The sequence below is a fragment of the Schistocerca nitens genome, chromosome 1 (assembly GCF_023898315.1).
Source record: "Schistocerca nitens isolate TAMUIC-IGC-003100 chromosome 1, iqSchNite1.1, whole genome shotgun sequence".
Classification (NCBI taxonomy): domain Eukaryota; kingdom Metazoa; phylum Arthropoda; class Insecta; order Orthoptera; family Acrididae; genus Schistocerca; species Schistocerca nitens.
In genome coordinates, this window is record NC_064614.1 from 962,966,842 (window position 1) to 962,993,646 (window position 26,805).

At 37.4% G+C, this 26,805-nt stretch overlaps 1 protein-coding gene across 5 annotated transcripts in view; it reads right to left on the reverse strand.

Moving 5' to 3' along the window:
* LOC126194836 (A-kinase anchor protein 10, mitochondrial) overlaps nucleotides 1-23,755 on the reverse strand; it is a 156,323-nt gene extending 132,568 nt beyond the window's left edge. For 4 of the 5 annotated variants that reach the window (XR_007538512.1, XR_007538510.1, XR_007538513.1 and 1 more), the window contains exons 1-3: nucleotides 23,545-23,755; nucleotides 23,205-23,360; nucleotides 22,084-23,011 (exon numbers count right to left, since the gene is read on the reverse strand). Coding sequence is in view for 2 of the 5 variants with exons in the window: in XM_049933175.1 (XP_049789132.1) it covers nucleotides 22,084-23,011; nucleotides 23,205-23,360; nucleotides 23,545-23,569 (1,109 nt within the window). In the remaining 3 variants the exon portion in view is untranslated. Of the gene's footprint in view, nucleotides 1-22,083; nucleotides 23,012-23,204; nucleotides 23,361-23,531 lie in introns of all 5 variants that reach the window. The other variant, XM_049933192.1, reaches the window with a different exon arrangement.
* Between the last annotated feature and the right edge of the window lie 3,050 nt (nucleotides 23,756-26,805).

Below are 26,805 nucleotides of genomic sequence, written 5' to 3' on the forward strand. Positions count from 1 at the left end.
GGCTAGTTTTTACATATCGTTATAGATATGATGTAACAAACACGTTTGCTTTACTGTTGCTTGTGATTTAACAGGGCTCCCGTGCTGAAACTTGGTGATTCTGCTCAATGTTTGGAGGAACAACAAACTAGTTGCTGAAGAAGTGCTCAGTGTACAGCAGATTTATCACAATTTGTTGTCAAAGTGGCACATAAAATGTGTCATAACAAATTTGGATCATGCTTTGGCAACGTGTATCTTATGACAGATCCATCTGTTACCCACGGCTACACTTGCATATCAGTATTTTTGTCATGACGAGTGATAGTAAGTAAGAAAGAAAGAAAGTAAACAAGCTATTGTACATGCAATAGTGTCAGCTACTCCCACATGTCTGCCTGTTTGGATAAGTGTAGCATGTTGGTGCATCTATGCATCATGCTATTGAAGTAGCCTTACATTATACAGTACGTACATTACGCAACAAATTGAATAATTTTTTTTAACATGGTCTATGTTCAATGATGTAAAAAATGTATTCCATCCCTACTTCGCACTTTTAAGTGTTAACTTTTCCTTTTTTTACTTTCTAAAGTAGCTTACATTCCTCCTCAGGGTTCACGCTGTCTCCGTACTAAATTTGATCAAAATTGATTCGGCAGTTTAATCAGGAACACGTAACAGAGTTACTTTCACATATATTATATTAAGTACAGAAATACGGTTTTCAAACATTGAGGATTGTATAAGCATTGTATTCCTTATGCTGAATCACATTATGTAGAACATATCAATCAATAAAAGCATTTTCAAAAGCATGATAAATTTCAAAAGTCAAATAATAAATAGATTTTTCAAAGAGTAAATATATGTCCCTAATTCGTGTAATATTCTACAAATCAATAACTATATTTTACTACCCACTTTCCAAAGTAGCATATGTTCTTCCTTGGCTTTCAAGCAACCTACATACAAAATTTCGACAAAATTGGTTCATCAGTTTCATCATGAAAAGGTAACAAACAAACACAATTTTGAATTTACAAAACTTCCAATTACAATACTACCTTTTTCAATGATCCACTTTTGATTAAATAAAACCTACATGTTGCCCCAAGCTATGCTCTCATTACATGTGAAAATTCCATGAAAATCTGTCTAGTAGTTTTGGAGATTAGAACTTTTGGACAGACACGATGCTTTTAGACAAAATTTTGAATTTCCATTTTTTAAAGCATAATTTTGATGAAATAAAGCCTATATGTTGCCCCCAGCTATGCTCATGTTACCTGTGAGAGCCCCATGATAATTTGTTTAGTAATTCTGTAAATTAACAAGTTCACACAGAGATGAAAGGTTTAGATAAAACTTCAAGTCACAATATCTTTTCTCCGTGATCCAATCTTGATTATATAAAGCTACACTCAAGTTACCTGTGGAAACCCCACAAAAATATGTCAAATAGTTTTTGAGATTAGCGTGTTCAAACATGCAGACAGACACTACTGTCTTACAGTTTCATAATTAGTACAGATGAATTTCTCAAGTTGAGTTCAAACATGCAGACAGACACTACTGTCTTACAGTTTCATAATTAGTACAGATGAATTTCTCAAGTTGAGTTTTTCCTCATTTGCCTGCAGTCAGCCGGCACGTCCCAAGTCTATGCAAGTAGAGTCTTGATTATCAAAATAATTACCAATTACACAAGGTTAAAGTCGATTTGGAATAACAACAATATGGAAAGGATGGATTACTACTCACCACATAGAAGTGCTGTTGATTGAGGACAGGCATAATGTAAAGGACTGCTAAAATATGTAGCTTTCAGACAAAGTCCTTTTCATGCAACCCAATGCCTCCTCTACGTGGTGAGTAGCAATCCATCCTTCCATACTGTTGTTAATCCTTTCATGGGCAACGGGAAGATATCTTCCCACATACTATAATATCCTCCAGGGTACAAAGGACTTAACATTCCCACATCTAGCTGTTGCTGCCATCTGTGGACTAGAATTAGAAACATGTGAAAATTCCTGCCGCTGCCAGCAGTCGCTCTGGCAACAACAGATGGAGTATTATATGTCTGTTGTGCTCCATCTGGTGGCAAGTAGAAGTTGTTTTAATGTAATTTCATGATTTTTGCTTGTATATCTGCAGACAATGGCATTTGTAAGTAACTCCACAATACTTATTCGATATTTTAACACATGAAAGAAATGTGCTAGTAAATTCTAACACATCAAAAATATGTTGTAAACATGTGGTAAAATTTGCTCCCACAGCCCAATTTGGTCATATGTCTGGCACTATTTCAAACTTTGTGTGTAGATGATAGGCCTGTTTACTGATGTGTTAATAGGCATATTCACTTAGCTTAGGTATTTCTCATTGCAGATTAATTTTACCAGAGAGGAAGATGTGCTAGAATACCTCTTTTCACTTCCTGAGACTGAGTCAGTTTCCGACAATGTTTCAACTGATGAGGAAAGTAAAATACTGAGCATCCACCCACAATCTCCTGCGACTTTTCTACAACAAGTGCCTTCAGTAGGAGACAATGTTTCATTCCCACAGAGTCGAAAAAAATTCCAGTTTTGAGTGATAGTCATGAGAGTGCTGAAACTGATTGGGATGAAACACGGCCTCAATGTTTCAGTGTTTAGACATAGCTTCTGTTAGAGAAAGCTTAGCATTGCTAAAGAAAGCATTCTCTAAAATGAATTGTCCATATGAGTATTTTCTTGAGATCTTCAATAAAATATCATTCAGAAAATTGTCTAACAAACAAACTTGTATGGATCCCAAGGGCGACACAATTTTCAACTGAGCTCAAACACCTGTAAGAGGAAAGAACTGGGTGGACACAACAGACTCTGAAATAAAAGCATTTATTGGGCTGCTTATCATTATGAGCATCCACAAATTGCCACATTTATCAAATTACTGGAGTTCAGATACCCTTCTGCATGCTGCATCAGTGTCGAAAGTGATAATTATAAAACAGTTCAAAAGAATTTTAGAAAACCATCATCTGAACTATAATTCGAAGGCAGTGGGGGAGGGTGCTCATGGATATCAAACTATATAAAGTGAGATCCCTGACTGATGCCCTAAATGTTAATTTCTTAGCGGCATATAATCATTCAGGCAGATTATCTGTTAATGAAGCAATGATACCCTTCAAGGAAAGATCGAGCATAAAAAAATATATGCCCATGAAGTCTATAAAAAGGGGGTACAAGGCCTGGTGCCTGGCTGATGCTAAGACAAGCTATCTACTGAACTTCCAGATCTATTGTGGAAAAGGGGAAGACAATACTGTCAATATTCCTCTTGGTGAAAGGATTGTACTTGAATTGTGTTCATCTTTGAAAAACAGTAAATGTAGTGTTGCATTTGACAACTATTTGAGAACGATATGAAGCCAGACAGTGATTGCTACAATGGTGGCGCAGAATTTTTTATTTTCTGGTTGATGCTGCCATTGTGAATGTGTTTATAATGCATGCACCAGTCACAGGAAATATAGAGCAGCTAACATTCCGTTTACAGTTGGCAAGAGAATTACTATCAGGATTCTCATAAAGGAAGCAACGTGAATGTCCAGCTGTATGCATTTCAAAAAAAGCAGACAGCATTGGTGTTCCTGATGAACTCAGACCTTTCAAATGAGGGTGAACGTCTGCCAAAAAAAATTATGAAGTATAGATGTTGTCGTATGTGCAGTACAAGAAAAGAATTAAAAAGAATGAGAAAAATATGCTCAAATTGTAATGTCGCTTTCTGTGTAGATCCATGTTTCAGACTGTTCCATAACATCCAGCAATTGAATTTTTGTTAATATTTTGTGAGTAAAAGATAATCTAGCAATGATGTAAATTTTTTATTTTGTTTTGCAGTGTCAATTACTTGCAATAAAAAATGCCTGAAAATTTGATAGTATAATCTCGCGGTCTGAGAGAAGCCATCTTCTCACATAAATTTTCAATATAATGGGTGCCTAATTTTTTTTTTGTTTTTGCACAGTATGACATAGTGGTTCATAGCAAGTCACTGAACTACAAACTGTCACCTGTAATAAGCTCAGAAAAATGTGCCCACGAGAGGGTTAATCCATCCTGGACTTTCCATTGTTTGAAACTAGCAATTTGTTTTACCTTATACTGACCCAATATGCGTGTTACATTTTACATCCCAATCAGTGTTACTTCACGATATTTGTACAGTCTGACCGATGATTATTGTGTAGAAAGAAAATTAGCACTGACAGTAGCATGTCTTTAGTTTTAACTAGTGTTAATGTATGGTGTTTTAAAAATCTAAGGGTAGACCTTTTATCATTTTTTGAAGAAAAAGTAAGACCAGATTTTTATGTACTTGTGACCACTGGCTGATTGTAACAGAAGGTGACAACTACAGTTGAATTGAATATTTGGATATCGTACTGAATAACTACAACCCATGGTGGTGAGTGTGGTATGCCAATAGAAATCTTAAGCTAAAGGAAACTGATTTAAAAACTTTTGTACAGACATGGATCTTGCATTGTTATCTCTGAGCACATTCACCAGACGATAACTTTGAAAACTTTACTTTATAGATGGAGAACTGTTTATCTTTCCTTATACACCTTAAGTCTCACATTGTATTGTGTAGTGATTACAGTCATATACTGGTGGTGGAAGTACTAAAGAGATGGTATTTATAAGCTTAACAAACAGCCATGGGCTGTTTGTAGCAAACCACCTCCCAACAAGGAGTGACACCTGTATAGACACTGATCACCAACCCCAATACTTGAGCATGTAATATCACCATAGTTGAACCATTGAGAGCAGATCACAGTGTGTAGTAATCGAACTCAGTGTGAAGAGCAAGAGAGGCATATGACACTCCAGTTACACATCCAGTAAAAGATTTATCAGAGAATAGAGACTAAATCACCTGAAAGCAGCACTGTCTGGAGCAAACTGGCAGAAGAAAATTGCAGAAATAGGGGTCAGTGACTCACTTCAATGTCTGTTCCAAACACTAAGAACAAATTTTGATTACATGTTCCAATAACTCCATGAACAATCCCGTATGCACATCACAAGGTAGGGAAGAACTATTGAGGAGAAGATATGGTCTGCACCTGAACTACATGAATTTGTTGTTTATTATTCGGAGAGCGTATGAAGAGTTGTAGAACTTCCAATTGCAGATCTACTATATGCTACATGAACTGTAATTACTTACGAGTCATGAGAATTTACAGAGAATGAGAGGATGGTGCAAAAAAGAAATGCAATGACAGAGTCATTATGGAGGCTCATAATACATATAAAGCAACTTGGTATCTGATAAATGAGCACAGGAAGAAACCTACCTCCACCAGAAATTCCTGCAATACTTTGTTATAATAGTGAAAAATACCATGTTTAAGCCTCAGACCCAAATTTAGATCCTACAGATCATAAAAAATAGACTTTTGGACTATTACACGTTGGAAAGAAGTACATCCTAACAACATCATAAAAACAGTGATTTCAAACAAGCGTTGAGAGAGTGCAGATATCTACGGCATGTTCTGCACAGTCCTAAAGAAAATTATGCTGGAGCTTGCTTAACCTCTACTCACAGTAATCAACAAATATTTTATCCTTCGCTGTCTTCCCAGAATTCCTGAAAATGGAACAGACAGAACTAGTCTATAAAAAAGGTTATCCATGTGAAGTGTTCAGTTTCAGAACAAATTCAATAATTTTGCTTTTGGCTTAAGTTACAGTGTCTGTACAGAAATACCAGATTAAAGTTGCTCTGAAAAAACTATTCCAGGACACACACTGTGATTTTCATAAAGGAAAATTGACAATTACAGCAATAATGACTTAATTAACACGGAAGGCAGGACTTTGAAGACACTGACACTGTGACCCAACAAAGCATTTTACTGCATCTAATTTGACATACTGCTTAGTAAGCTGAAGTGTTATGTACTGAAAATGTTGTTATAACAACTCTTCAATCTTATCTTGAAAACCAAAGACAGGTATGTCAGTCCATGGAACAATCTCTCAAAAACAAAACTTAGAGCATGATGTATACCATGAATCTGATATAGGACCTCATCTGTTCCTTATCTATGTCACTGACAAAGATTGTAATAACATTTTATGGTTTGCTGAAGACCCCATACTTTTTGCCAAAGGAAAAACTGCTGCACAACAAATTCTAGCAATAAACATGTTCTTTGAAAACATCAGAGTGATTCATCAAAACTAAAATGGAAAGAGATTTAGAACAAACATCATCACCTGATGTGCAGCCCCAGTAACACTGGAGGCCAGGATTGTGTGTCAGCTAAAATTTGCAGTGCCACCCATCTGGTTTGACTTGTGACAATCAAGTGCTGTGTAACATCATGGTGGCATGGTGTATTTCAAATAAATTGTGTTTGCAGAGGGCATGTTGGAGTATGCAATGGTTCTCTCTAGGGTGGGATGTTTATGTTTCTAATTCAATTGAGGATGATGCAGTTTGTACGCTGAAAGTATTTGTGGCGATTTGTTAGTTAATTATTTTGATGTTGGCAGTTATAGGCAATAGAATTGTTTTCATGTTTGGAATTATTAGTGTGGTGTGTTATTTGTGATTGCAGACTGAAAAAGTTTCATTTTTTGTTAGTTACAGGTATGACAACGAAGTTGACAAGTAGATCACTGCATGCAGGGAAACATCCGATTCCACCCATCTGCTTTGACCCGTGATGTAATGGTGGTGGTGTGTGTCATCACATCAGCACAGAGTTTGAGTTGGTTGTGTTTGTAGATGCCATGTTGTTGTATTTAATGGTGCCCTTTGGTTGTGGATGTGGATGTGCCGAGTTTAACGTGTGGTATTGGATTCATTTGAGTTCTGGTTGCCATCATACTAAATTGGTTTTGAATTTAGGTAGTTGGTGTGGTAACATGAGTGCGAGTGTTTTCAGTGAGTTATTTTTTTTTTTAATGTGTTTGTTCAGTCTGATTAGTTTGGTTCTTGTTGTGCAAAAAAGTCATTTTTTATTGCTTTTTGGTTAGGTATGGATACGACAGTGAAGTTAATGAGTCAATCATTACATTCTGAGATGGGTGATAATATGATGCCTGTCATGCAGTTTCTGTAGAGCTTCGGACTTATTGCTGAATATGTTATGCATCATATTTGTGGCAACAACGTGGGTTGTGTTGGTCTTATTCTATAGTAATTGTGATGTTTTGTGTGTTGTATATTTAGGCAGGTCGGTTGTGTTTTAATTGATGCAGTGAATATGGGGTATTTGGATTTTCGAGTTGCTGGAATTTTGGTTCCACTTTTCGGGGTTGTAGGTGTTGATTTTTTGGTATCAGTAGCTGCGGTTGAGCTATATGTGTGAAGGGAAATGTCTGATTCTTGTGTTTTTGTTGGTGGTGTAATTTAATTTTTTATATTATTTACTTTGTGATGGTGCAGTGTCTTTTATTGCTGTATATTTAGCTTGTCCCTGCCCTAAACCCCCAATTTTCCGTGGTTGTCCCATTAGTTTCACTTTATTTTTGGAGTAAGATGTTAGTGTATCATTTTTAGGAGAGGGGGGGGGGAGAGAGAGAGAGAGAGAGAGAGAGAGAGAGAGAGAGAGAGAGAGAGAGAGAGAGAGAGAGAGAGAGTTACGTGTGCTTCAAAATTGGTATTAATGCAGTTTTTATGGATTTTAGCAATGTAATTAATTATGTTGGACTGTGACTGGTAGTCATCCATGCTGGTACTGCGAATGACAAAGCAAGGAGAGACTACAGCTATAATTTTTGCCAAGGGCATGCAACTCTACTGCATGGTTAAATGGTGATGTCATCCTCTTGGGTAAAATTCTCTGGATGTAAAATAGTCCCCTATTTGTGTTTCCAGGGAGGGACTACCAGGAAGGACGTGGTCATCTGGAGAAACAAAACTGGCATTCTGTGGATCGGAGTGTGGAATGTTAAGATTATTTAACTGGGCTGGTGAGTACAAAAATTTAAAAAGGGTAATGGATCTACATTTACACCTACATCTATATTATGCGAACCATCGTGAAGTGCGTGACAGAGGATTTGTTCTTGTTCCATTCACGTATGGTGCATGGGAAGAAAGATTGTCTGAATGCCTTTGTGCATGCTGTAGTTATTCTAACCTTGTCCTCACGATGCCTGTGTGACCAATATGAAAGGGGTTGTAGTATATTGACTGAATCATCATTTAAAGTCTGTTCTTGAAACTTTGTTAATAGACTTTCTCAAGACAGTTTGCACCTAGCTTCAAGAGTCTGCTATTTCAGTTTATTCAGCATCTCTGTAACACTATCCCATGGGTCAAGCAAACTTGTGACCATTCGTGCTGCCCTTCTGAGTATACATTCAGTATCCCCCGTTAGCCCTATTTAATACGGGTCCTATACACTGGTGCAATGTTCTAGATTGGGTCATACAAGTGATTTGTAAGCCATCTCCTTTGTAGATTGATTGCACTTCCCCAATATTATACAAGTAAACCAGAGTCTACCACCTGATTTACTCACCACTGAGCTGATGTGATCATTACATTTCATATCCTGACAAAGTGTTACGACCAGGTATTTGTATGAGTTGACCGATTCCAACTGTGACACACCAATGTTATAGTCATAGAATACTACAGTTTTTCATTTTGTGAAGTGCACAATTTTACATTCTGAACACATAACGCAAGCTGCCAATCTTTGCACCACTTTGGGATCTTATCAAGATCTGACTGAATATTTTTGCAGCCTCATTTAGAGAGTTCTTCATTACAGATAAGTGTGTCATCTGCAAACAGTCTGAGGTTGCTATTAATATTATCTGCATGACAACATGAACAGCAATGCTCCCAACACACATCCCCAGGGCACGTCTGAACTTACTTCTACACATGGTGATGATTCTAAATCCAGGATAACAGGCTGTGTCAATCCTACTGAGAGATCATCAGTCTAGTCACAAATTTTACTTGACACCCCCATATGGCCGTACTTTTGACAGTAAGCATAGGTGTGGTACTGAGTGAAATGTTTTTCAAAAATCAAGAAATACTGCATCTACCTGACTGCCTTGATCCAAAGCTTTCAGTATGTCATGTAAGAAGAGTACAATTTGAGTTTCGCATGAATGATGTTTTCGGAATCCATGCCGATCGGCATTGAGGAGATCGTTCTGTTCAAGATAACTCGTTATGTTTCAGCTCACAATGTGGTCAAAGATTCTACAACAAATCGATGTCAAAGATATTGGACAGTAATTTCGTTGATCAGTTCTACTATCTGATTGGGAGTCCAACGGTCCTTGGATCTTTGTTCAATTTCAGCTGTTACTCAGCACCACTAACACTGATTTCCCTCAACTTTTCAGTGGTACAAGGATTAAACGGGGACAATTTTGCTGGGTTTTTCTTTGTAAAGGGGTCATTCCATGTCAATTCAACCAATTTGAGAAAATGTTCCAGCTGATTTGGCTGAAATTTAGCACACCAATGCTACCAAGTGTGGAACACTCATGTACAAAATTTTAAGTTCCCCTGCCTATTTGTTCCAGAATTATGGCTTGTGAAAGAAGGTGGTGTGACCCGGAAATTGCAACCCGCGTCTGGCAATCTATATTCAGACCCAACTTAAGGTCTTAATAACTTTGGAACTATTCCACACAGTCCAGTGAAATGTTTACAACCCAGTAACATCCATGAATCAAAACACCAACATATTTCTGATGGAAAATAAAAAATTCCAAAATGTGATTAAAAAAATGTAATTCGTTAAAAGGTACATATCGTAGGCGCCCTCTATGCCAAATATAGTTCACTCAAAAAGGGTATAGTTTTTTTTGTGGTAAGCTTAATGTGGCCTAAACACACACAGAACTCATCTTGCCCATATCAGTCACAAAAACTGAGTTACATGCACACGAAAATACAACAATTTGAAAAATTACCTGAAAAACATGGATTTTCGAAGTGTGGTAGCACAAAAGGGACAAGTGATATCCAAGGCAAATTTCAAACACTGCATAAGTAGACCATAATATAATATGTTGCAAAATTTCAACTTGTTATTGCAAGGTATTTGTGTACAATAAAAGTTGACAGAGATGTATTTGGTTCCATTTCTTTTAACATGATTTAGCAAGTAATAGTGATGATGCAGACAGCTTGTTTCAGATAAAGCTGCAGCAATTGTTGGGAACCATTAGGCAACAGAAAGTTAAACAATGGTACTTTTCAGGGACAGAATGAGTCATTGTTCGGCAGGAACAACAAAGGAAACTAGTAACAATTACAGGTTACTATTGTTTTTAAGATTCTAGTTCAGACTGGTCAGTACTGTTGTGAAAAGTCGGTATGGAGGCAGAAGAGTGTACTAGTGGTGCTTTTGTTCAAACAAGTTGCAGTATTGGTAGAGCACAAGCATCTGAATGTCATAAAACAACATATGGAACAAAATGTGGCATTTGCTTGGTATTGTATGATCTGGATGAGTCCAACCAAGATTTGTTGCTATGGAGATCCGGGATACACCCTGTGGGCACGAGAAGTTCAGTTCCAGGAAACTTTAGTGTTTGTTATCATCGTATGAAAGTGTTTCTGGATAAGTATTCTTTCCTGCAAAGAAGTTGTTTTGATCCATTTCGTATTCATAAGACGACAGTGAAGTGTAGCCTCAGAGAAACTGATATAAAATCAGTATTGAAAGTGAATCAGTGGATGGGACTTAACATGAAATCAGGACAAAAGTTATTCTGATAATTTACATGACAGTGATGAAGAGTATCAGCCATCTACAACCACAGCGGATAAGCAATTAAGTACTTCAGCGACTGCTCTTGGTCTGTCTCACACAAAGTTGGGAAAAGAGACAGGCCCAGCTATGGTAGAAGAAAACTACAAGAAGCTCAAATGGAATTAAAACACAAAAATAGCTGACACACTAATGGTGGAAGAGGAAGAACTATCTGCTCCAAAGGAAAGGAAATCATGCCAGAAATGCTCTGATTTGGACAAAACTGTGCACGATTTGAAAGAAAAATGTGCCATATCCACATGCCAGAAAAAAGTAGCTATTCTTACCCTTGCACCTTCCAGTTGGTCTATTGACTACACTGCAAAGGAATTCAATGTTTCTACATATATGGTAAAGCAAGCTAGGAAAATAAAAGTAACCCAAGGAGTGCTTCCACAACTTCAGCAGGCTCAGGGTAAGCAACTGAGTTCAGAAATAAAGGTTCTAGTGTCGGAGTTTTATGAAAATAATGACTACAGCCGAATAATGCCTGGAAAAAAAGACTATGTAACGGTGAAAATGGGAAATGTATGTGTACAGATACAACATATCAGAACTATGTGTAGAATTCAAGGAAAACTATCCCAATACCAAAGTAGGTTTATCATTTTTTTTTTTTTTTTTCAATCTTCAGCCAAAATGGGTTGTGCCTGTAAGTGCAAGGGGCACACACAATGTTTGTGTGTGTGAAACCCATCAAAATGCTAAGCTGATGTTTGCTGCTATAAAGTATTCTGGTCTGGATTACAAAGATGCAATGAAGCTGCTAGTGTGTGACATCAATTCCTACCAGCGCATGATACACAGGTGTGAAAAGTGTCCTGGTAAGGCAAATCTTGCAGAACACATGAATAACAAACTGTATGGTGAACTCCTTATGGATGACGATGAACTTGTTTCTTATAAACAATGGACACACATGGATTGCACAAGTCTTGAAACAAAGCAAAGTACAGTGGAAGATTTTGTTGAAATGTGTTGTCAAAAAATGGACAAACTGACACACACAGCTTCACAGCAACTGCACAATCGGCATATCTCCGGTTTTGTAAGGATAATTTGAAACAAGATAAAATTATAGTAATACTAGACTTTTCTGAAAATTATGCATTTATAGTTCAAGATGCTATTCAAGGATATCATTGGGACAACAGTCAAGCAACTCTCCAGCCATTTGCGATTTACTACAGAGGTTAATCAGGTGATGTGTATGTCATGAACCTGTGCGTTTTTAGTAACTGTTTATTTCATGATGTTATTGCAGTTCATGCCCACATTCGCACTGTCGTGGCATATGTGAAAAACAAGCTGCCTCACATACATTTTGCGAAATACTTAGGTGATGGGGCAGCTAGTCAGTACAAAAAGTGTAAAAATCTCAAAAATTTATGCATGCATTAGCATGATTTTCAGATTCACGCAGAATGGAATTTTTTTGCAACAAGTCATGGTAAAAAGTTTTGTGATGGTATTGGTGTTGCCATTAAGCACATGGCATCACGAGCTAGTCTGCATCACCCTACAGAAGGTCACATTCTAACACCTCTTGAATTATTTTCCTGGGTACAGAAAAATATCTCTGGCATACAATCATACTACATTTCGAAAGATGAGGTGAAATCAGTCAAAGAGTTGCTAAAAAGCAGACTAGAACACGTTAAAACTGTTGCAGGCACAAGGAGCCATCATCACTTCTCTCCAGTGGACTCTGACAATGTGCAGATGAGCAGACTGTCTTGTTATAACTATAGGTTCATGCACAACATGTGTCTTCACAGTGTGTGTGACTCAGGATTCAGAAGCAAAAGCAGCAACATACAACCAGGTTGCTATGTTATTGCTGTTTATGATGATAAATGGTACTTAGGATGTGTCACAGAGTGTTGTGAACCAGGTGATGTATTTGTGAACTTCATGACACCAGCAAGATCATTTCATTGGCCATGTTTGGCAGACAGGTGTTGGATTCCGTTTGAAGATATTCTTATGACAGTTCCAGTTCCTACCACAGTGTCAGGAAGACAGTACAATTTGCCACTCAATGTACAGAGTACAGTAGCTAAAGTGTGGGAGAACTTCTGTTCAAAGCACAATCGACTGGTTTTTAGCAGTTAAGGTGCAGTAAACATTAATGATAGGTTGTGTTAATCTGCCTATATGTTGTTGCTTAGTGATTAAACAGTTGTGGGAGAGGATAAGAAGAGGCAAGACATTTACGATATGTTTTTACAACATTGTGTTGTGGAACAATGGCCACATCACCAAATACATCTGTCAACTTCCATTGTACACAAATGTCTTGCAATAACATGCTGAAATTTTGAGATATGTATCATTATGGTCTACTTATGCAGTGTGTGAAATTTGGCTTGGATACCACTTGTCCCTTTTGTGCTACCACACTTCGAAAATCCATGTTTTTCAGGTAATTTTTCAAATTTTTGTATTTTCGTGTGCATGTAACTCAGTTTTTGTGATTGATATGGACAAGATGAGTTCTGTGTGTGTTTAGGCCACATTAAGCTTACCACAAAATAAATTATACCCTTTTTGAGTGAATCATATTTGGCATAGAGGACACCTACAATATGTACCTTTTAACGTATTACATTTTTTTTTTTAATCACATTTTGGAATTTTTTATTTTCCCCCAGAAATATGTTGTTGGTGTTTTGATTCATGGAGTGTGTTCTCTAAATGGATGTTACTGGGTTGTAAAAATTTCACTGGACTGTGTGGAATAGTTCCAAAGTTATTAAGACCTGAAGTTGGGTCTGAAGATAGTTTGCCAGACACGGGTTGCAATTTCCGGGTCACACCACCTTTTTTCACAAGTCATAATTCTGGAACTAATTGGTAGGGGAAACTAATACTTTGTACACGAGTGTTCCACGCATGTTAGAATTAGTGTACTGAATTTCAGTCAAATCTAAGACTATGAGCTGGAGCCCCTGGTTGAACTGACATGGAATGACCCAAAGGAATATCCGAAAACAGAGTTAAGCATTTCAGCTTTTGCTCTGCTTCCCTCAACTTCAGTTCCTGTCCCATTCACCAGGGACTGGCCACTAACTTTGTTGTCACTAACAGGTTTTGAAAAACAACCAGAATTTCTTTGGGTTTTGTGAAAGATCATCTGACAATATTCTACTATGGTTGTCACTGAAGGCTTCACACATTGCTCTCTTGACAGCCAAACATGTTTCATTCAGCATCTGCATATCTATAGCCCCACACTTTGTTTTATACCTATTATGCAATAATCTCTATTTCTTTAGAAGTTTCTTTACAGTGACTGTATACCATGGAGGGTCCCTCCCATTATGAACTGATTTTCTGTGTACATATCTATCCAGTGTACAGTCAATTATTCTTTTAAACTTGAGCCATATTTCCTCCACACGTTTCTGCCCTGTGCTGAAAGTTTCAAGTTCCTCACTGAGATATGGCACTACTGATTTTTAATCTAATTTACTGAACATATATATCTTTCTGCTTGTTTTGGTTGTTCTTTGTACTTTGGTAATTACTGTTGCCTCAGGGTCACTGCTATCAGTTTCAGTGTGGACATCCTCAAAGAGATCATGTCTATCTTGTAGCTATTTGTTTCAATGCATATCCATCATGAGTGGGGTTTCGAGCTACCAGTTCTAGGTAGTTTTCAGAGAAGGCAATTAATCATGTCTCACAGTAACAGTAACAAAACTGTAATTTTTCAAATTGACTGTTGGATGATTAAAGTCAACATCCATGCTTACAGTATGATTGAGGAACTTAAGTACAACTGAAATGAGGTTCTCTCCAAAGTTTTCAATTACCTCAGGAGATAAGTCTGGCGAGCAACTGAAGGATCCAATTACCATTTTATGCCAACCCCTCATACTGAGTCTTGGCCATACAATCTCACATGCACTTTCTATTTCTATTTCAGTGGATTTGAGTTTCTTGTCTACTGCGATAAATACACAACCTCCATTTCCTCCATTACCTGTTACCCTATCTTTCTGACATGCAATTAAATTTTCCCCAAAATTTCACTGCTATCATTTTCAGGTTTCAACCAGCTTCCTGTACCGAGCAGTATGTGAGCTACACTGCCCCTCAGGGGCACTTAGAACTCTGAAACACTGCTGTGAATGCTTCAGCAGTTAACATCTTGGATTTTAATATTCTTACCTGGGTCAGGCATTTGTTTCAATCTTACACTGATACTTCTGAGTTTCCTACAACTACCATCATATCGACTGGATGGAGTGTCATCTAAAAAAAAAAACTGTCTGCACCCTGCACCCAGTCAGCTAGGATATGTTGAAGTTAAATATAGTGAGACTTAGTGAAGTTCGGTGGCAGGAGGAACATGACTTATGGTCAGGTAAATGAAGAGTTCTAAATACAAATGCATGTAAGGCTAATGGAGTAGATTTAATAATTAATAATGCAGGTAAGCCATTATGAACAACATAGCGAATGCATCACCATAGCTATGACAGACACGAAGCCCGCATCCACTACAGTGATACGAGTTTATATGGCAACTAGCTCTGCAGATGATGAAGAGACTGAAAAAATTTATGATTAGATACAGGAAATTATTCAGGTAGTTAAGGGAGAGAAGAACTTGACTGTGATGGGAAAGTGGAATTCAGTGGTAGAAAAAGGAAGAGAAGAAAAATTAGTATATGAATATGGGCTTGGGGAACGGAATGAAAGAGGAAGCCGCCTGGTAGAATTTTGCACAGAACATAATTTAATCATCGCTAATAATTTGTTTGCGAATTATCAAAGAAGGTGTACAAGATCTGCTCAAAAAATTCTGGAACATTCACAATTTTGCGCCGATGGTGTGTTGGTACGAAATACAGGTGGCATCCCTGCACATGCATGTGTTTAATGTGTAACTGCTGAAAATTCCATTGTTGTATATCTGTTAGTTATTGTTCAGTACTGTACTGAGTAGAGTGTTGTGTCACACAGTTTGCGAATTTTGAGATGGCAGAGTTAGAGGAGCAACTCTATCTGCATTAAATTTTAAGTGTAATTCAAGAAAATATTTACAGGTTAACACCAAATGATGCAGGGAGCCTACTGTAATGGATACTTATGCCATACACGATGTTACCAATGGTTCACAAGGTTTAAAAATTGTTGGACAGAAGATAAAAGAGTGCCCTCGTTCAGGATGCCCTTCAACGTCTACCGAAGATGCTCATGCCAGGAATTCACACCACAACGACAAACTGTTAATCGATGGTACTACCAGGATGTGTTAAGATGCCTGCGAGAAAATGTGAGAAGAAAATGGCAATTCATTGTTCTTGCATCATGATAACACCCGCACATTCATCCCTGTTGGTGCATGACTATTGCACAAAAAATGAAATCACTGTGCTGCCTCATCCTCCATACTCTCCCGACATGGTTCCAGAGGACTTTTTTCTTTTTTTTTTTTTTTTATTTCCAAAGTTGAAAACCCCACTGAAAGGATGAAGATTTGCAATGATACATAAGATAAAAGAAAATTCACAGACAGCACTTCACACAGCCCAGAAAGAAGCAGACCAAGACTGCTTCCAGAAGTGGAAACGGCATTGCGAGTGGTGTACCAATTGTGAAGGAGAGTATTTCAAAGGAGACCACACACAATAAGTAACAGGTAAGCATAGAAAAATTTTGAGGACAAAGTTTTGGAATTTTTTGAGCATACGTTGTAAATGTGGAAGAGACCTGGAGACACTAGAATGTCTCAGACTGATTAGATAATAGTAAGACAGAGATTTTGGAACCAGAATTTAAACTGTAAGACATTTCCAGGAGCAGATGGGAACTCTGACCACAATTTATTGGTTATGAACTGTAGACTAAACCTGAAGAAACTTCAAAACAGTGACAAATGAAGGAGATGGGATCTGTATAAGTTGAAAGAACCGGAGGTTGTTGAGAGTTTCAGTGGGAGCATTAGGGAACGATTGATGAGAACAGGGGAAAGGAATACTATGGAAGATGAATGGGTAGCTTTGAGAGATGAAATACTGAAGACAGCTGAGGATCAAATAGGTAACGACAAGGCCTTGTAGAAATTCTTGGGTGACACAGGAGCTGCTGAAATTAACTGATGGAAGGAGAAAGTATAAAAATCTGGCATATAAAGCAGACAAAAGGGAATACAAACGCCTAAAAAATTAGATTGACAGGAAATGCAAAATGGCTAACCAGGAATGGCTATAGGACAAATGTAAGAATGTAGAAGCTTATATCATTAGGGGAAAGATAGATACTGCCTACAGGAAAATTAAAGAGGTCTTTGGAGAAAAGAGAAGCAGTGGTATGATTATCAAGAGCTCAGATGAAAAACCAGTCCTAAGCAAAGAAGGGAAAGCTGATAGGTGGAAGGAGAATATAGACGGTCTTTACAAGGGAGCAAACTTCCAGGCAGTGTTATAGAAATGGATGAGGACATAGATGATGATGAAATCAGAGATGTGACACTGTGAGAAGAATTTGACACAGCACTGAAATATGTAAGTCAAAACAAGGCCCCAGGGGCAGACAACATTCCGACAGTCCTACTAATAGCCTTGGGAGTGACCACCATGACAAAAGTCTTCCACCTGGTGTGCAAGGTGTACGAGACAGATTTCAAGAAAATATAATCATTCCAATTCCAAAGAAAGATGGTGCTGACAGTGTGAATATTGCCGAACTATCACTTTAATAAGTCATGGTTGCAAAAGACTAACACAAATTCTTTGCAGAAAAATGTAGAAATTGGTAGAAGCCGACCTCAGGGAAGATCAGTTTGGATTTCAGAGATATACAGAAGCACATGAGGAAGTACTGACGGTAGAAAATAGATTATGAAAAGGCAAACCTATGTTTACTGTATTTGCAGACTTACAGAAAGCTTTTGACAATGTGACTGGAACACACTCTTCAAAATTTTGAAGGTAGCAGGGTTAAAATATAGGGAGCAAAAGGCTATTTACATACTGTACAGAAATCAGAAGGTAATTATAAGAATAGCAGTATATGAAACGAAAAAAGTGGTTGAAAAGAGAGTTAAGACACAGTTGTAGTGTATCCCCGAAGTTATTCAGTCCGCACATTAAGTATGCAGTGCAGGAAACCAAATAAAAATTTAGGATAGGAATTAAAGTCCAGGGAGAACAAATAAAAACTTTGAGGTCTGTCAGTACCATCTCTTGAGGCTCTCCCAAGGCTTTCACCTAGGTCTGATGGAATGTCATCTACCCCTGGGGCTTGTTCTGACTTAGGTCTTTTGGTACTCTGTCATAGTCTTCTCACAATGTCGTGTCTCAGATTTCATCATCATCATCATCATCATCATCATCATCATCATCATCATCATCATCATCTCTGTCCTCTGCCTGCAGGTATGTCTCCCTTCCACCTTTCCATTCTTTGCTTAGGACTGTTTCTCCATCTGAGCTCTTGATATTCATACCACTGCTTCTCTTTTCTACAAAGGCCTCTTTAATTTTCCTGTAGGGAGTATCTATCTATCCCCTAATGATACAAGCTTCTAAATTCTTACGTTTTTCCTATATAGCCATTCCTGGTTAGCCATTCTGCATTTCCTACCAAGCTCACTTTTTAGATGTTTGTATTTCCTTTTAACTGCTTTATTTGCCACATTTTTATATTTTCTCCCTCCATCAATTAATTTCAGTATCTCCTGAGTCACACAGGGATTTCTATCAGGCCTTGTCGTTTAACTTATTTTATCTTCACCTGCCTTCATGATGCGGGTTCGATTCCCGGCTGGGTCAGAAATTTTCTCCGCTCAGGAACTGGGTGTTGTGTTGTCCTAATCATCATCATTTCATCCCCATCGACATGCAGGTCGCCGAAGTGGCGTCAAATCGAAAGACCTGCACCAGGCGAATGGTCTACCCGACGGGAGGCCCTAGCCACACGACATTTCCATTATATCATCTCTCAAAGTTACCCATTCATTTTCCACAGTATTCTTTTCCCTTGTTCTAGTCAATAATTCGCTAATGCTCCCTCTGAAACTATCAACAACCTCTGGTTCTTTCAACATCCAGGTCCCAATTTTAATTTATCTTTTTGCAATTTCTTTGGTTTTAATCTACAATTAGTAACCAATAAATTGTGGTCAAGAGTCCACATCTACCCCTCGAAATGTCTTACAATTTAAAATCTGGTTCCAAAATCTCTGTCTTGCTCTTATATAGTCAATCTGAAACCTTTCTTTGTCTCCAGGTTTCTTCCACACCACCTTTGATGATTCTTAAACCACCAAATGTTAACGATGATAATATTATGCTCTGTGCAAAATTCCACCAGGCAGCTTCCTCTTTCATTCCTTTCTCAGAGTTCATATTCACCTACTATTTTTCCTTCTATTCCTTTTGCTATGGTTGAATTCCAGTCTCCCATCACATTAAGTTTTCATCTCCCTCAACTATCTGAATAATTTCTTTTATCTGATTATATATTTCTTCAACCTCTTGATCATCTGCAGGGCTAGTTGGGACATTAACTTTTACTACTGTGGTGGATGTGGGCTTTGTGTCTACCTTGGCTACAATGATATGTTCACTCTGCTGTTCATGATAGCTTACTCGAGTTCCTATTATTATTATTATTATTATTATTATTATTATTTTACTAAACCTACTCCATTAGTCCTATTTAACTTTTGTATTTATAATACTGAATTCATATGACCAGAATACCTGTTCCTGCTTCCACCAAATTTCACTAATTCTCACTATATAATCAACTTCAACCCATCCATTTCGCTTTTTAAAATTTCTAACCTACCTACCCAATTAACATTCCACACTCCAATCCGCAGAATGCCAGATTCATTTCCTCCCGAGTAGTCCCCATCCAGAGATCTCAGTGGAGAACTATATTAACTTCAGAATATTTTACCAAAGAGAATGCAATCATCATTTAACCATACAGTAGACTGCGGCCGTCGGGAAACATTATGGCTGTAGTTTTCCTTTGCTTTCAGCAGATTGCAGTACCAGCACAGCAAAGTCATTTTAGTTGATGTTACAAGGCCAGATCGGTCAATCATCCACCTGAAATTAAGTGTTTTTTATTTGTGTCTGTTTGCATGTGTAATACAATGTCACAATCACCATACTGTATAAGCTCAAAATCAGGGTGTCCACTACGTTGATAGTATTTACTGGTCACAGATAACAGGTGGCACTGCAATCTCCGGTTATCCCCAGGATAAAATTGAGGCTCTGAAACCACTGGACTTCACGATTGACGGCAAACTGAACGAATGAGCACACCGTGTATGTATTCTCAAAGTTCTCCCATGTGATATACCTTCTGAAAAGACTAAAGGGTGTAGTAGCTGACAAGTTTGTTATAATGGGACACAATGCAGGCTGCAATGAAACTTCTATGCTAAAAAAAAGGGGGAAAAAATAAGCTGTGAGGTTCATCACATCAAGAGAAAGACTGGATCACTACAGACCTATAATCATCTGGTTAGGAATAATGTTAATTTGCAATTAGTGTGCGTTTTGATGCGTCATCAATGTATAAGAAAACCATAAGGAATACATAACAGAAAAAACACCCACAACAAGAGAAACATGGGTTTACCAAGAGACGAGGGTAATCCCAAAAGTAAGGGCTCCTATTTTTTATAAGTACATAGACCTATTTATTTCTACAATAGTTTACATCAGTTTACAACTTGAACATTTAGCTATTTTTCGACAAAATCACCATTTCTGTTGATGCATTTTTGTAGATGTTGTGGCAGTTTTTGTATGCCCATGCCATACCAGCTCGCTGCCATGCTGTTCAGAAAGTTATGAACCTCTTCTTTCACCTCGTCATCGGAGCTGAATCACTTTCCGCCCAAATGTTCTTTTAACCTAGGGAACAGGTGATTGTCACTGGGTGCCAAGTCAGTACTATAGATTGAGTGGGTGATTATGTTCCACTGAAACTGTTGCAGGAGAGCAACGATTTGCCGAGTGATGTGTAGGCGAGCGTTTTCATGGAGAATGTGTACGCCCTTGCTCAACATTCCTCTTCTCCGGTTCTGAATTGCCCATTTGAGTTTTTTCAGTCTCACAGTACCTGTCAGCGTTAATTGTGGTCACAGCGATTCAGCTCCGATGACAATGTGAAAAAAAGGGTTCATAACTTTCTGAACAGCTTGGCAGCGAGCTGGTATGACATGGGCATACAAAAACTACCACAGCATCTACAAAAATGCATCAACAGAAATGGTGATTATATCAAAAAATAGCTAAATGTTCAAGCTGTAAACTGATGTAAACCATTGTAGAAATATACTGGTCTATGTACTTATAAAAAAAAAAAGGAGACCTTACTTTTGGGATTACCCTTGTATAAACACATGGCAGTTTTCCAACAGTTGTTCTAAAAACGTTCAACACGTTGCCTCGAGAAATACATCATCTGCTGCCAGGATTATTCAGAAGGAAAATTGTACACAACTCAGAAGAGCACCCATTACATTCTGTTGGAGAATTTTTCAATCGTGATTCAAGTGATTGGACAAAAGGGTATTTTTTTCCATCTGTTTTATTTCCTCTTGTTGCAAGTAATTTCCTTTATATGTAATACAATGAAGAATGTAATTTTTACAGTCTGTCAAGTCATCACTGGTAAAGGATGCAGATCTAGTAACTATGTAATAAACGACTGTTTCACATTTTGATAGTACCACAATACGAAAAAATTACACTTTTCATTCGGGGCTATCAAGAATTTTGTTGTAATAATTTGAGGAAACCAGAGGAGGTAAAATAAACCCAGATGACTATGTGGGACGATGAGACTGATTCTCTCCAAGGTCTTCTGATCTGATAATTTTTCATGGAATTTGATGTGACCTCCTTGTAACAAACTTAACACCGGTTAAATTGTCAGAAGTTCAGTTCTGCTCTAGCCATAAAGTTACAATTCAAGAATTAAGAAGTCATAAAAATTAAATATCATGCTAAAAAATATTAAAAATGTATAAATGAATCCACATTAATGGCACAGTCCACGTTATTATGCCTCTTCTGCACAACTCACTACCACCATGGACAGAACAATGAGATGGAGTGTGGTGGTATGGACTGCAGAAGTACAATGCTATTCTGATACAATCAGAGAAACTAAATTATCAATAATTATTTCCTGTATTTTATAGCAATATACAGTTAACTTTCATTCAAAATCAGAACTTTTTTAAAGATAATTATCTACCAAGAATGTTAATCTTGGAAAGAAATACTTACTCTCTTTCCATTATGTGAAAGACGAGGTCTTGGCATTCATTAAAACAATCAATTCCTACCATTCCACCTTCTCTACAAATTGCAGAAATCATTCTATTCCTTATTTCCTCTGGAATTCGAATTCGGTAACGGGCATTGTGAGTAAAATACTTCCTAAATATTCTAATTGCATCATGCAAAGTTGCTTCAATGAGTTTTACAGCACGTGTTGGTGATGCTGCTTGATGAATTGGGCTGACAGCTCCACTTGCCCATCTTGCCGCTGTTCCACTACTTGATTCTTTTTTGCTTTCATAGCCATCACCAATAGTCTGTAGCTGGTAACTATTTATCCTACTGCCAGCATCAATGTCTGGAGTAACACAATTTGTTTTATTTTCAGAACTATTCGAAATGTCACTGACATCTGAACAGGTCTCACCACAGTCCTTTAAATCGGATGGTAAATTTTTGTTTGATGCTCCACTTGCACAACCAAACATATGTGAATGAGCATCATAATATGTAGTGTGTGAAGCAGTTGATAAAGTACTACTAACTATCAAAGAGTGAGTGCTACCCTTTGGTGCTGTGTTCGCACTCTCACTATTTTCAACACAATCCACAGACAAGCTGCTATATGCTGTTTGTAGTGAAACAACATTACGTTCCTCATGGTGTGGCGATTCTTTGCTGCTGGTACACTCTGCCTCCAACATTTCCCGTGTCACCTGCACGTCAGGTGTATCAGTTGAACATCTAATCTCGGCAGATGATGCTGCACGAAAACTTTCTGCATCAAGCCAAAATTTGATGAGTGCAACATATCCTCTTGCTTCCAAATACTGAATAAAATATCCCAGGGCACCTTTATCAACCAAGACCTCTGCTAGAGTTTTAGATAAGCGTGAATGGGAGTTATTGCCTTTTGTTCTCTGGTCCGACTCGCCTGAAAAAATTACAAATATCACTTCTATTAATAAGCAAGTAGCAAGAAACATTGCATATTTCATATTGTGATCTCTAATTGTTGTGCAACGACTACACCAGCTGAAACGTCTATTTTCACAAAACAGTTACCTGCATTAAAAGTGCGTTAAAATACTGTTGTTACACAACGAAGAACTACAAAGGCCACAAACCTAAATCTCCAATTGTCAGTTCACTTTCGGTATAACATGACAAAGGCCCAGAATGCAAAACATCATTTGATACATCTCCATTGTATATTGATGGGTTTGGTGCTTCGGTCGTCCTCGACGGAGAATTTGCGTTGGAATGACTGGCATCCTTCATCCCTACAAAATATATTGTGAAATACTTTTTACAGTTACACGGATTGTCAGCAATCTTACAACAAAAAGTTCAAAATATAAAATTATTCTATTCGGTTGCAAGTGTAAACATTGATCATAAATCTCCGAAATACTTATAAATATGAGTCTTTTCTGATAAATTTAAAGTCGTACTGTTATGACAAACCATTTTTCTTCCAAAACTGCAGCATTTTTCATCTTATTAATTTAACATTGACAACAGTGCTAACGGTGTTAATTTCCTGTATTGCAATGTAATGAACACATCGCTCTAACGTATGTTCACATCGTATCATGATTATCACGCGCGTTCACATTCCCGTTGACAGCTAAATCAAGTGGCAAATAACACACATCAAAACACCGGATATGTTTAATTCAGCATTCCGAGTACAGAATCGATATAAGAAATCGATAGAATCAAACAAACATTTGTAATTCTATATGTTAATTTTCCATCTATGCATTCTGCTTACGTTAAGCTGTGTAATTTTCGTAAAACAGCCACAGCCTGCAACAAATTTAATCTTTCCACATATAACGGTTTATTTTATTTTTTATTTTACCTTTTCCAACAAATAATGAACCTAGTAAGAGAGTTTTTAAAGGCTATGTAAGACTATTAAACCTAAAGTTTTCAATTGTTTCCTATATGCGTAAATTTAAAACATCAGTATTTATACGCCAGTGATTTATAACAGCTCTTTAAGGGACGTGCTGTCAGACAGTTAAGCTGGGTTCACACACGCATCTAATATGGCGCCACAGCTTGTGGCATCGTGAGCTACTGTTCACACAGGTTGCAGCAAATCCTATGTAGTTGGCCAAGAGCTGGGCCAAACGGTTATCACGGTTACAGTTATTTTTGTATAACCGTTATTTTTTACGGTTATAATTAACTGACAGTTATTTTTCACTACCGAATACTCCAGAAAGGGTTACAGTTAAATAACGAAGTAGGTGTAATCCACCAGTTTAGTTATCAGTATTACTGTGAGTAGTGCAACGTGGCAGGAAGGTCGTATGAATCGTGCCATAACCTTAGCTAATTAGCTGTCCGGTAAACTTCAGTTGATGTTTGGATGGTTATTAGTGTTTTTACAGTAATGAGGAGAAAATCAAGTATGGAATCCACAAGGTTCTGTTCAGGGACCTGTCCTATTTCTGCTGTATATAAATGACTTGATTAGTAAAATACATGATGGAACCACTGTACCCTACCGATGACGCTAATGTTCTAATTAAATCACAGAATGAAGAAAATCTGCAGAAGGCTGCAATATCAGTTATGTATACTTTAATACACTGATTCGGGACCAGTAAGCTCATCACAAATATTGAAAAACTGTGGCAGTTAACTTCCACACCACAGAAAATCTCCATCCTGCAAACAATCTTTTCACTATCGAAGGAAAAAATTTATCGAAGGTCAGTCATACAAAATTTATAAGTATTCATCTTCAGGCAGATCTGCAGTGGGAGGTGTACCTAAACATGTTAAATAACAGACTGAATTCATTAGCATAGCTCTTAGGATCCTCACTCAGGATACAAGCTGCTCATCAGTGCTGACAATGTACCATTGTAGTCTACAGTGGGTACTTATGTATGGAATAATTTTTGGGTGAGAATTGCACAAATTCTACAAAAACATTTAAAATACAGAAAAAGATTGACAGTTTGATAAAAAAAGCGAAGTGCACAGATTCCTGTAGATCACTTTTTAAAACTCTCAAAACATTGCCGCTATCTTGCTTGTACATATACGAAATACTAATTTTCACAAAAGATAGCATCTTAAAAAAGGAAAATTTCTTCGGACACAACTATGATATACACACATATCAAACTAGACATTAGATGAACCTACACATCAACACAATAAATACAAACTCATGCAAAAACTATGTTATATAACCATTTGCCGTCTTACCTAAAATGCACCTCAAAATTAAATGCATTTAGAATAATGTTAAAACAGTTCTTGCTTGACTACTGCTTCTATTCGTTGTCTGAATTTATCGAGCATCGTTATGAGTAAACCTCATTTTTCAAATTTTACTAATTGTCAATTCATAATATAGTCTATTACTGGGAAGGATTTGTCCAACCCACATTAGTTTGACATGCCTGGGTTCCCGGGTTCGATTCCCGGCGGGGTCAGGGATTTTCTCTGCCTCGTGATGAGTGGGTGTTGTGTGATGTCCTTAGGTTAGTTAGGTTTAAGTAGTTCTAAGTTCTTGGGGACTGATGACCATAGATGTTAAGTCCCATAGTGCTCAGAGCCATTTAGATTAGATTAGATTAGATTTACTTTCATTCCAATTGATCCGTAGTGAGGAGGTCCTCCAGGATGTGGAACATGTCAGAAAAACAACAATACATGACAAATATTTACAATTAAAACAAATAAGCTAATGTACCATTCCACAGGTCCCAAGTGGAATGATCGTCATTTTTTAATGAACACTAAGAGTAATTTTACAAATACTAATGCACTGAATTTAATATAAAAAAGTTTTTTATTTATTTATAAGGTAATACAACTACTGTAATACTTATTTACAATGAACACATTACTGCACTGAAATGGTGCAGAAGTTAGATTATACAAACACACACACACACACACACACACACACACACACACACACACACACATTTTCAATGAACACATTACTGCACTGAAATTGTGCAGAAGCTATGTTGTACTTATATACAAATCAGTTGGTTTTACTAAGAAATTCATCAATGGAGTAGAAGGAGTTGGCCACCAATAAATCCTTTAGGCTTCTCTTAAACTGAATTTCATTGGTTGTTAAGATTTTTATGGCTGCTGGCAAGTTATTGAAAATGTGTGTTCCTGAATAATGCACACCTTTTTGTACAAGACTAAGTGACTTTAAATCCTTGTGAAGATTATTCTTATTTCTAGTATTGATTCCATGAATTGAGCTGTTGGTTTGAAAAAGTGATATATTTTTAATGACAAATTTCATTAAGGAATAAATATATTGGGAAGCAGTAGTTAGTATCCCTAGTTCCCTAAACAGGCTTCTGCAGGATGTTCTTGAGTTCACACCACATATAACTCTCACTGCACGTTTTTGTGCCCGGAAAACTTTAGCTTGGCTTGATGAATTACCCCAAAAAATAATCCCATATGACATTATGGAATGAAAGTAAGCATAGTATGCCAGCTTTTTCATTTTTATATCCCCTATGTCTGACAAAATTCGCATTGCAAACAGAGATTTGTTAAGACGCTTCAGCAGTTCTGTGGTGTGCTCCTCCCAGTTGAATTTATTATCAAGCTGTAATCCCAAGAATTTAACACTGTCCACTTCTTCTATCTTCTTGTCATCGTATGTTAGACATATACTCTTGGGACACCCCTTACAAGTTCTGAACTGCATGTAGCGTGTTT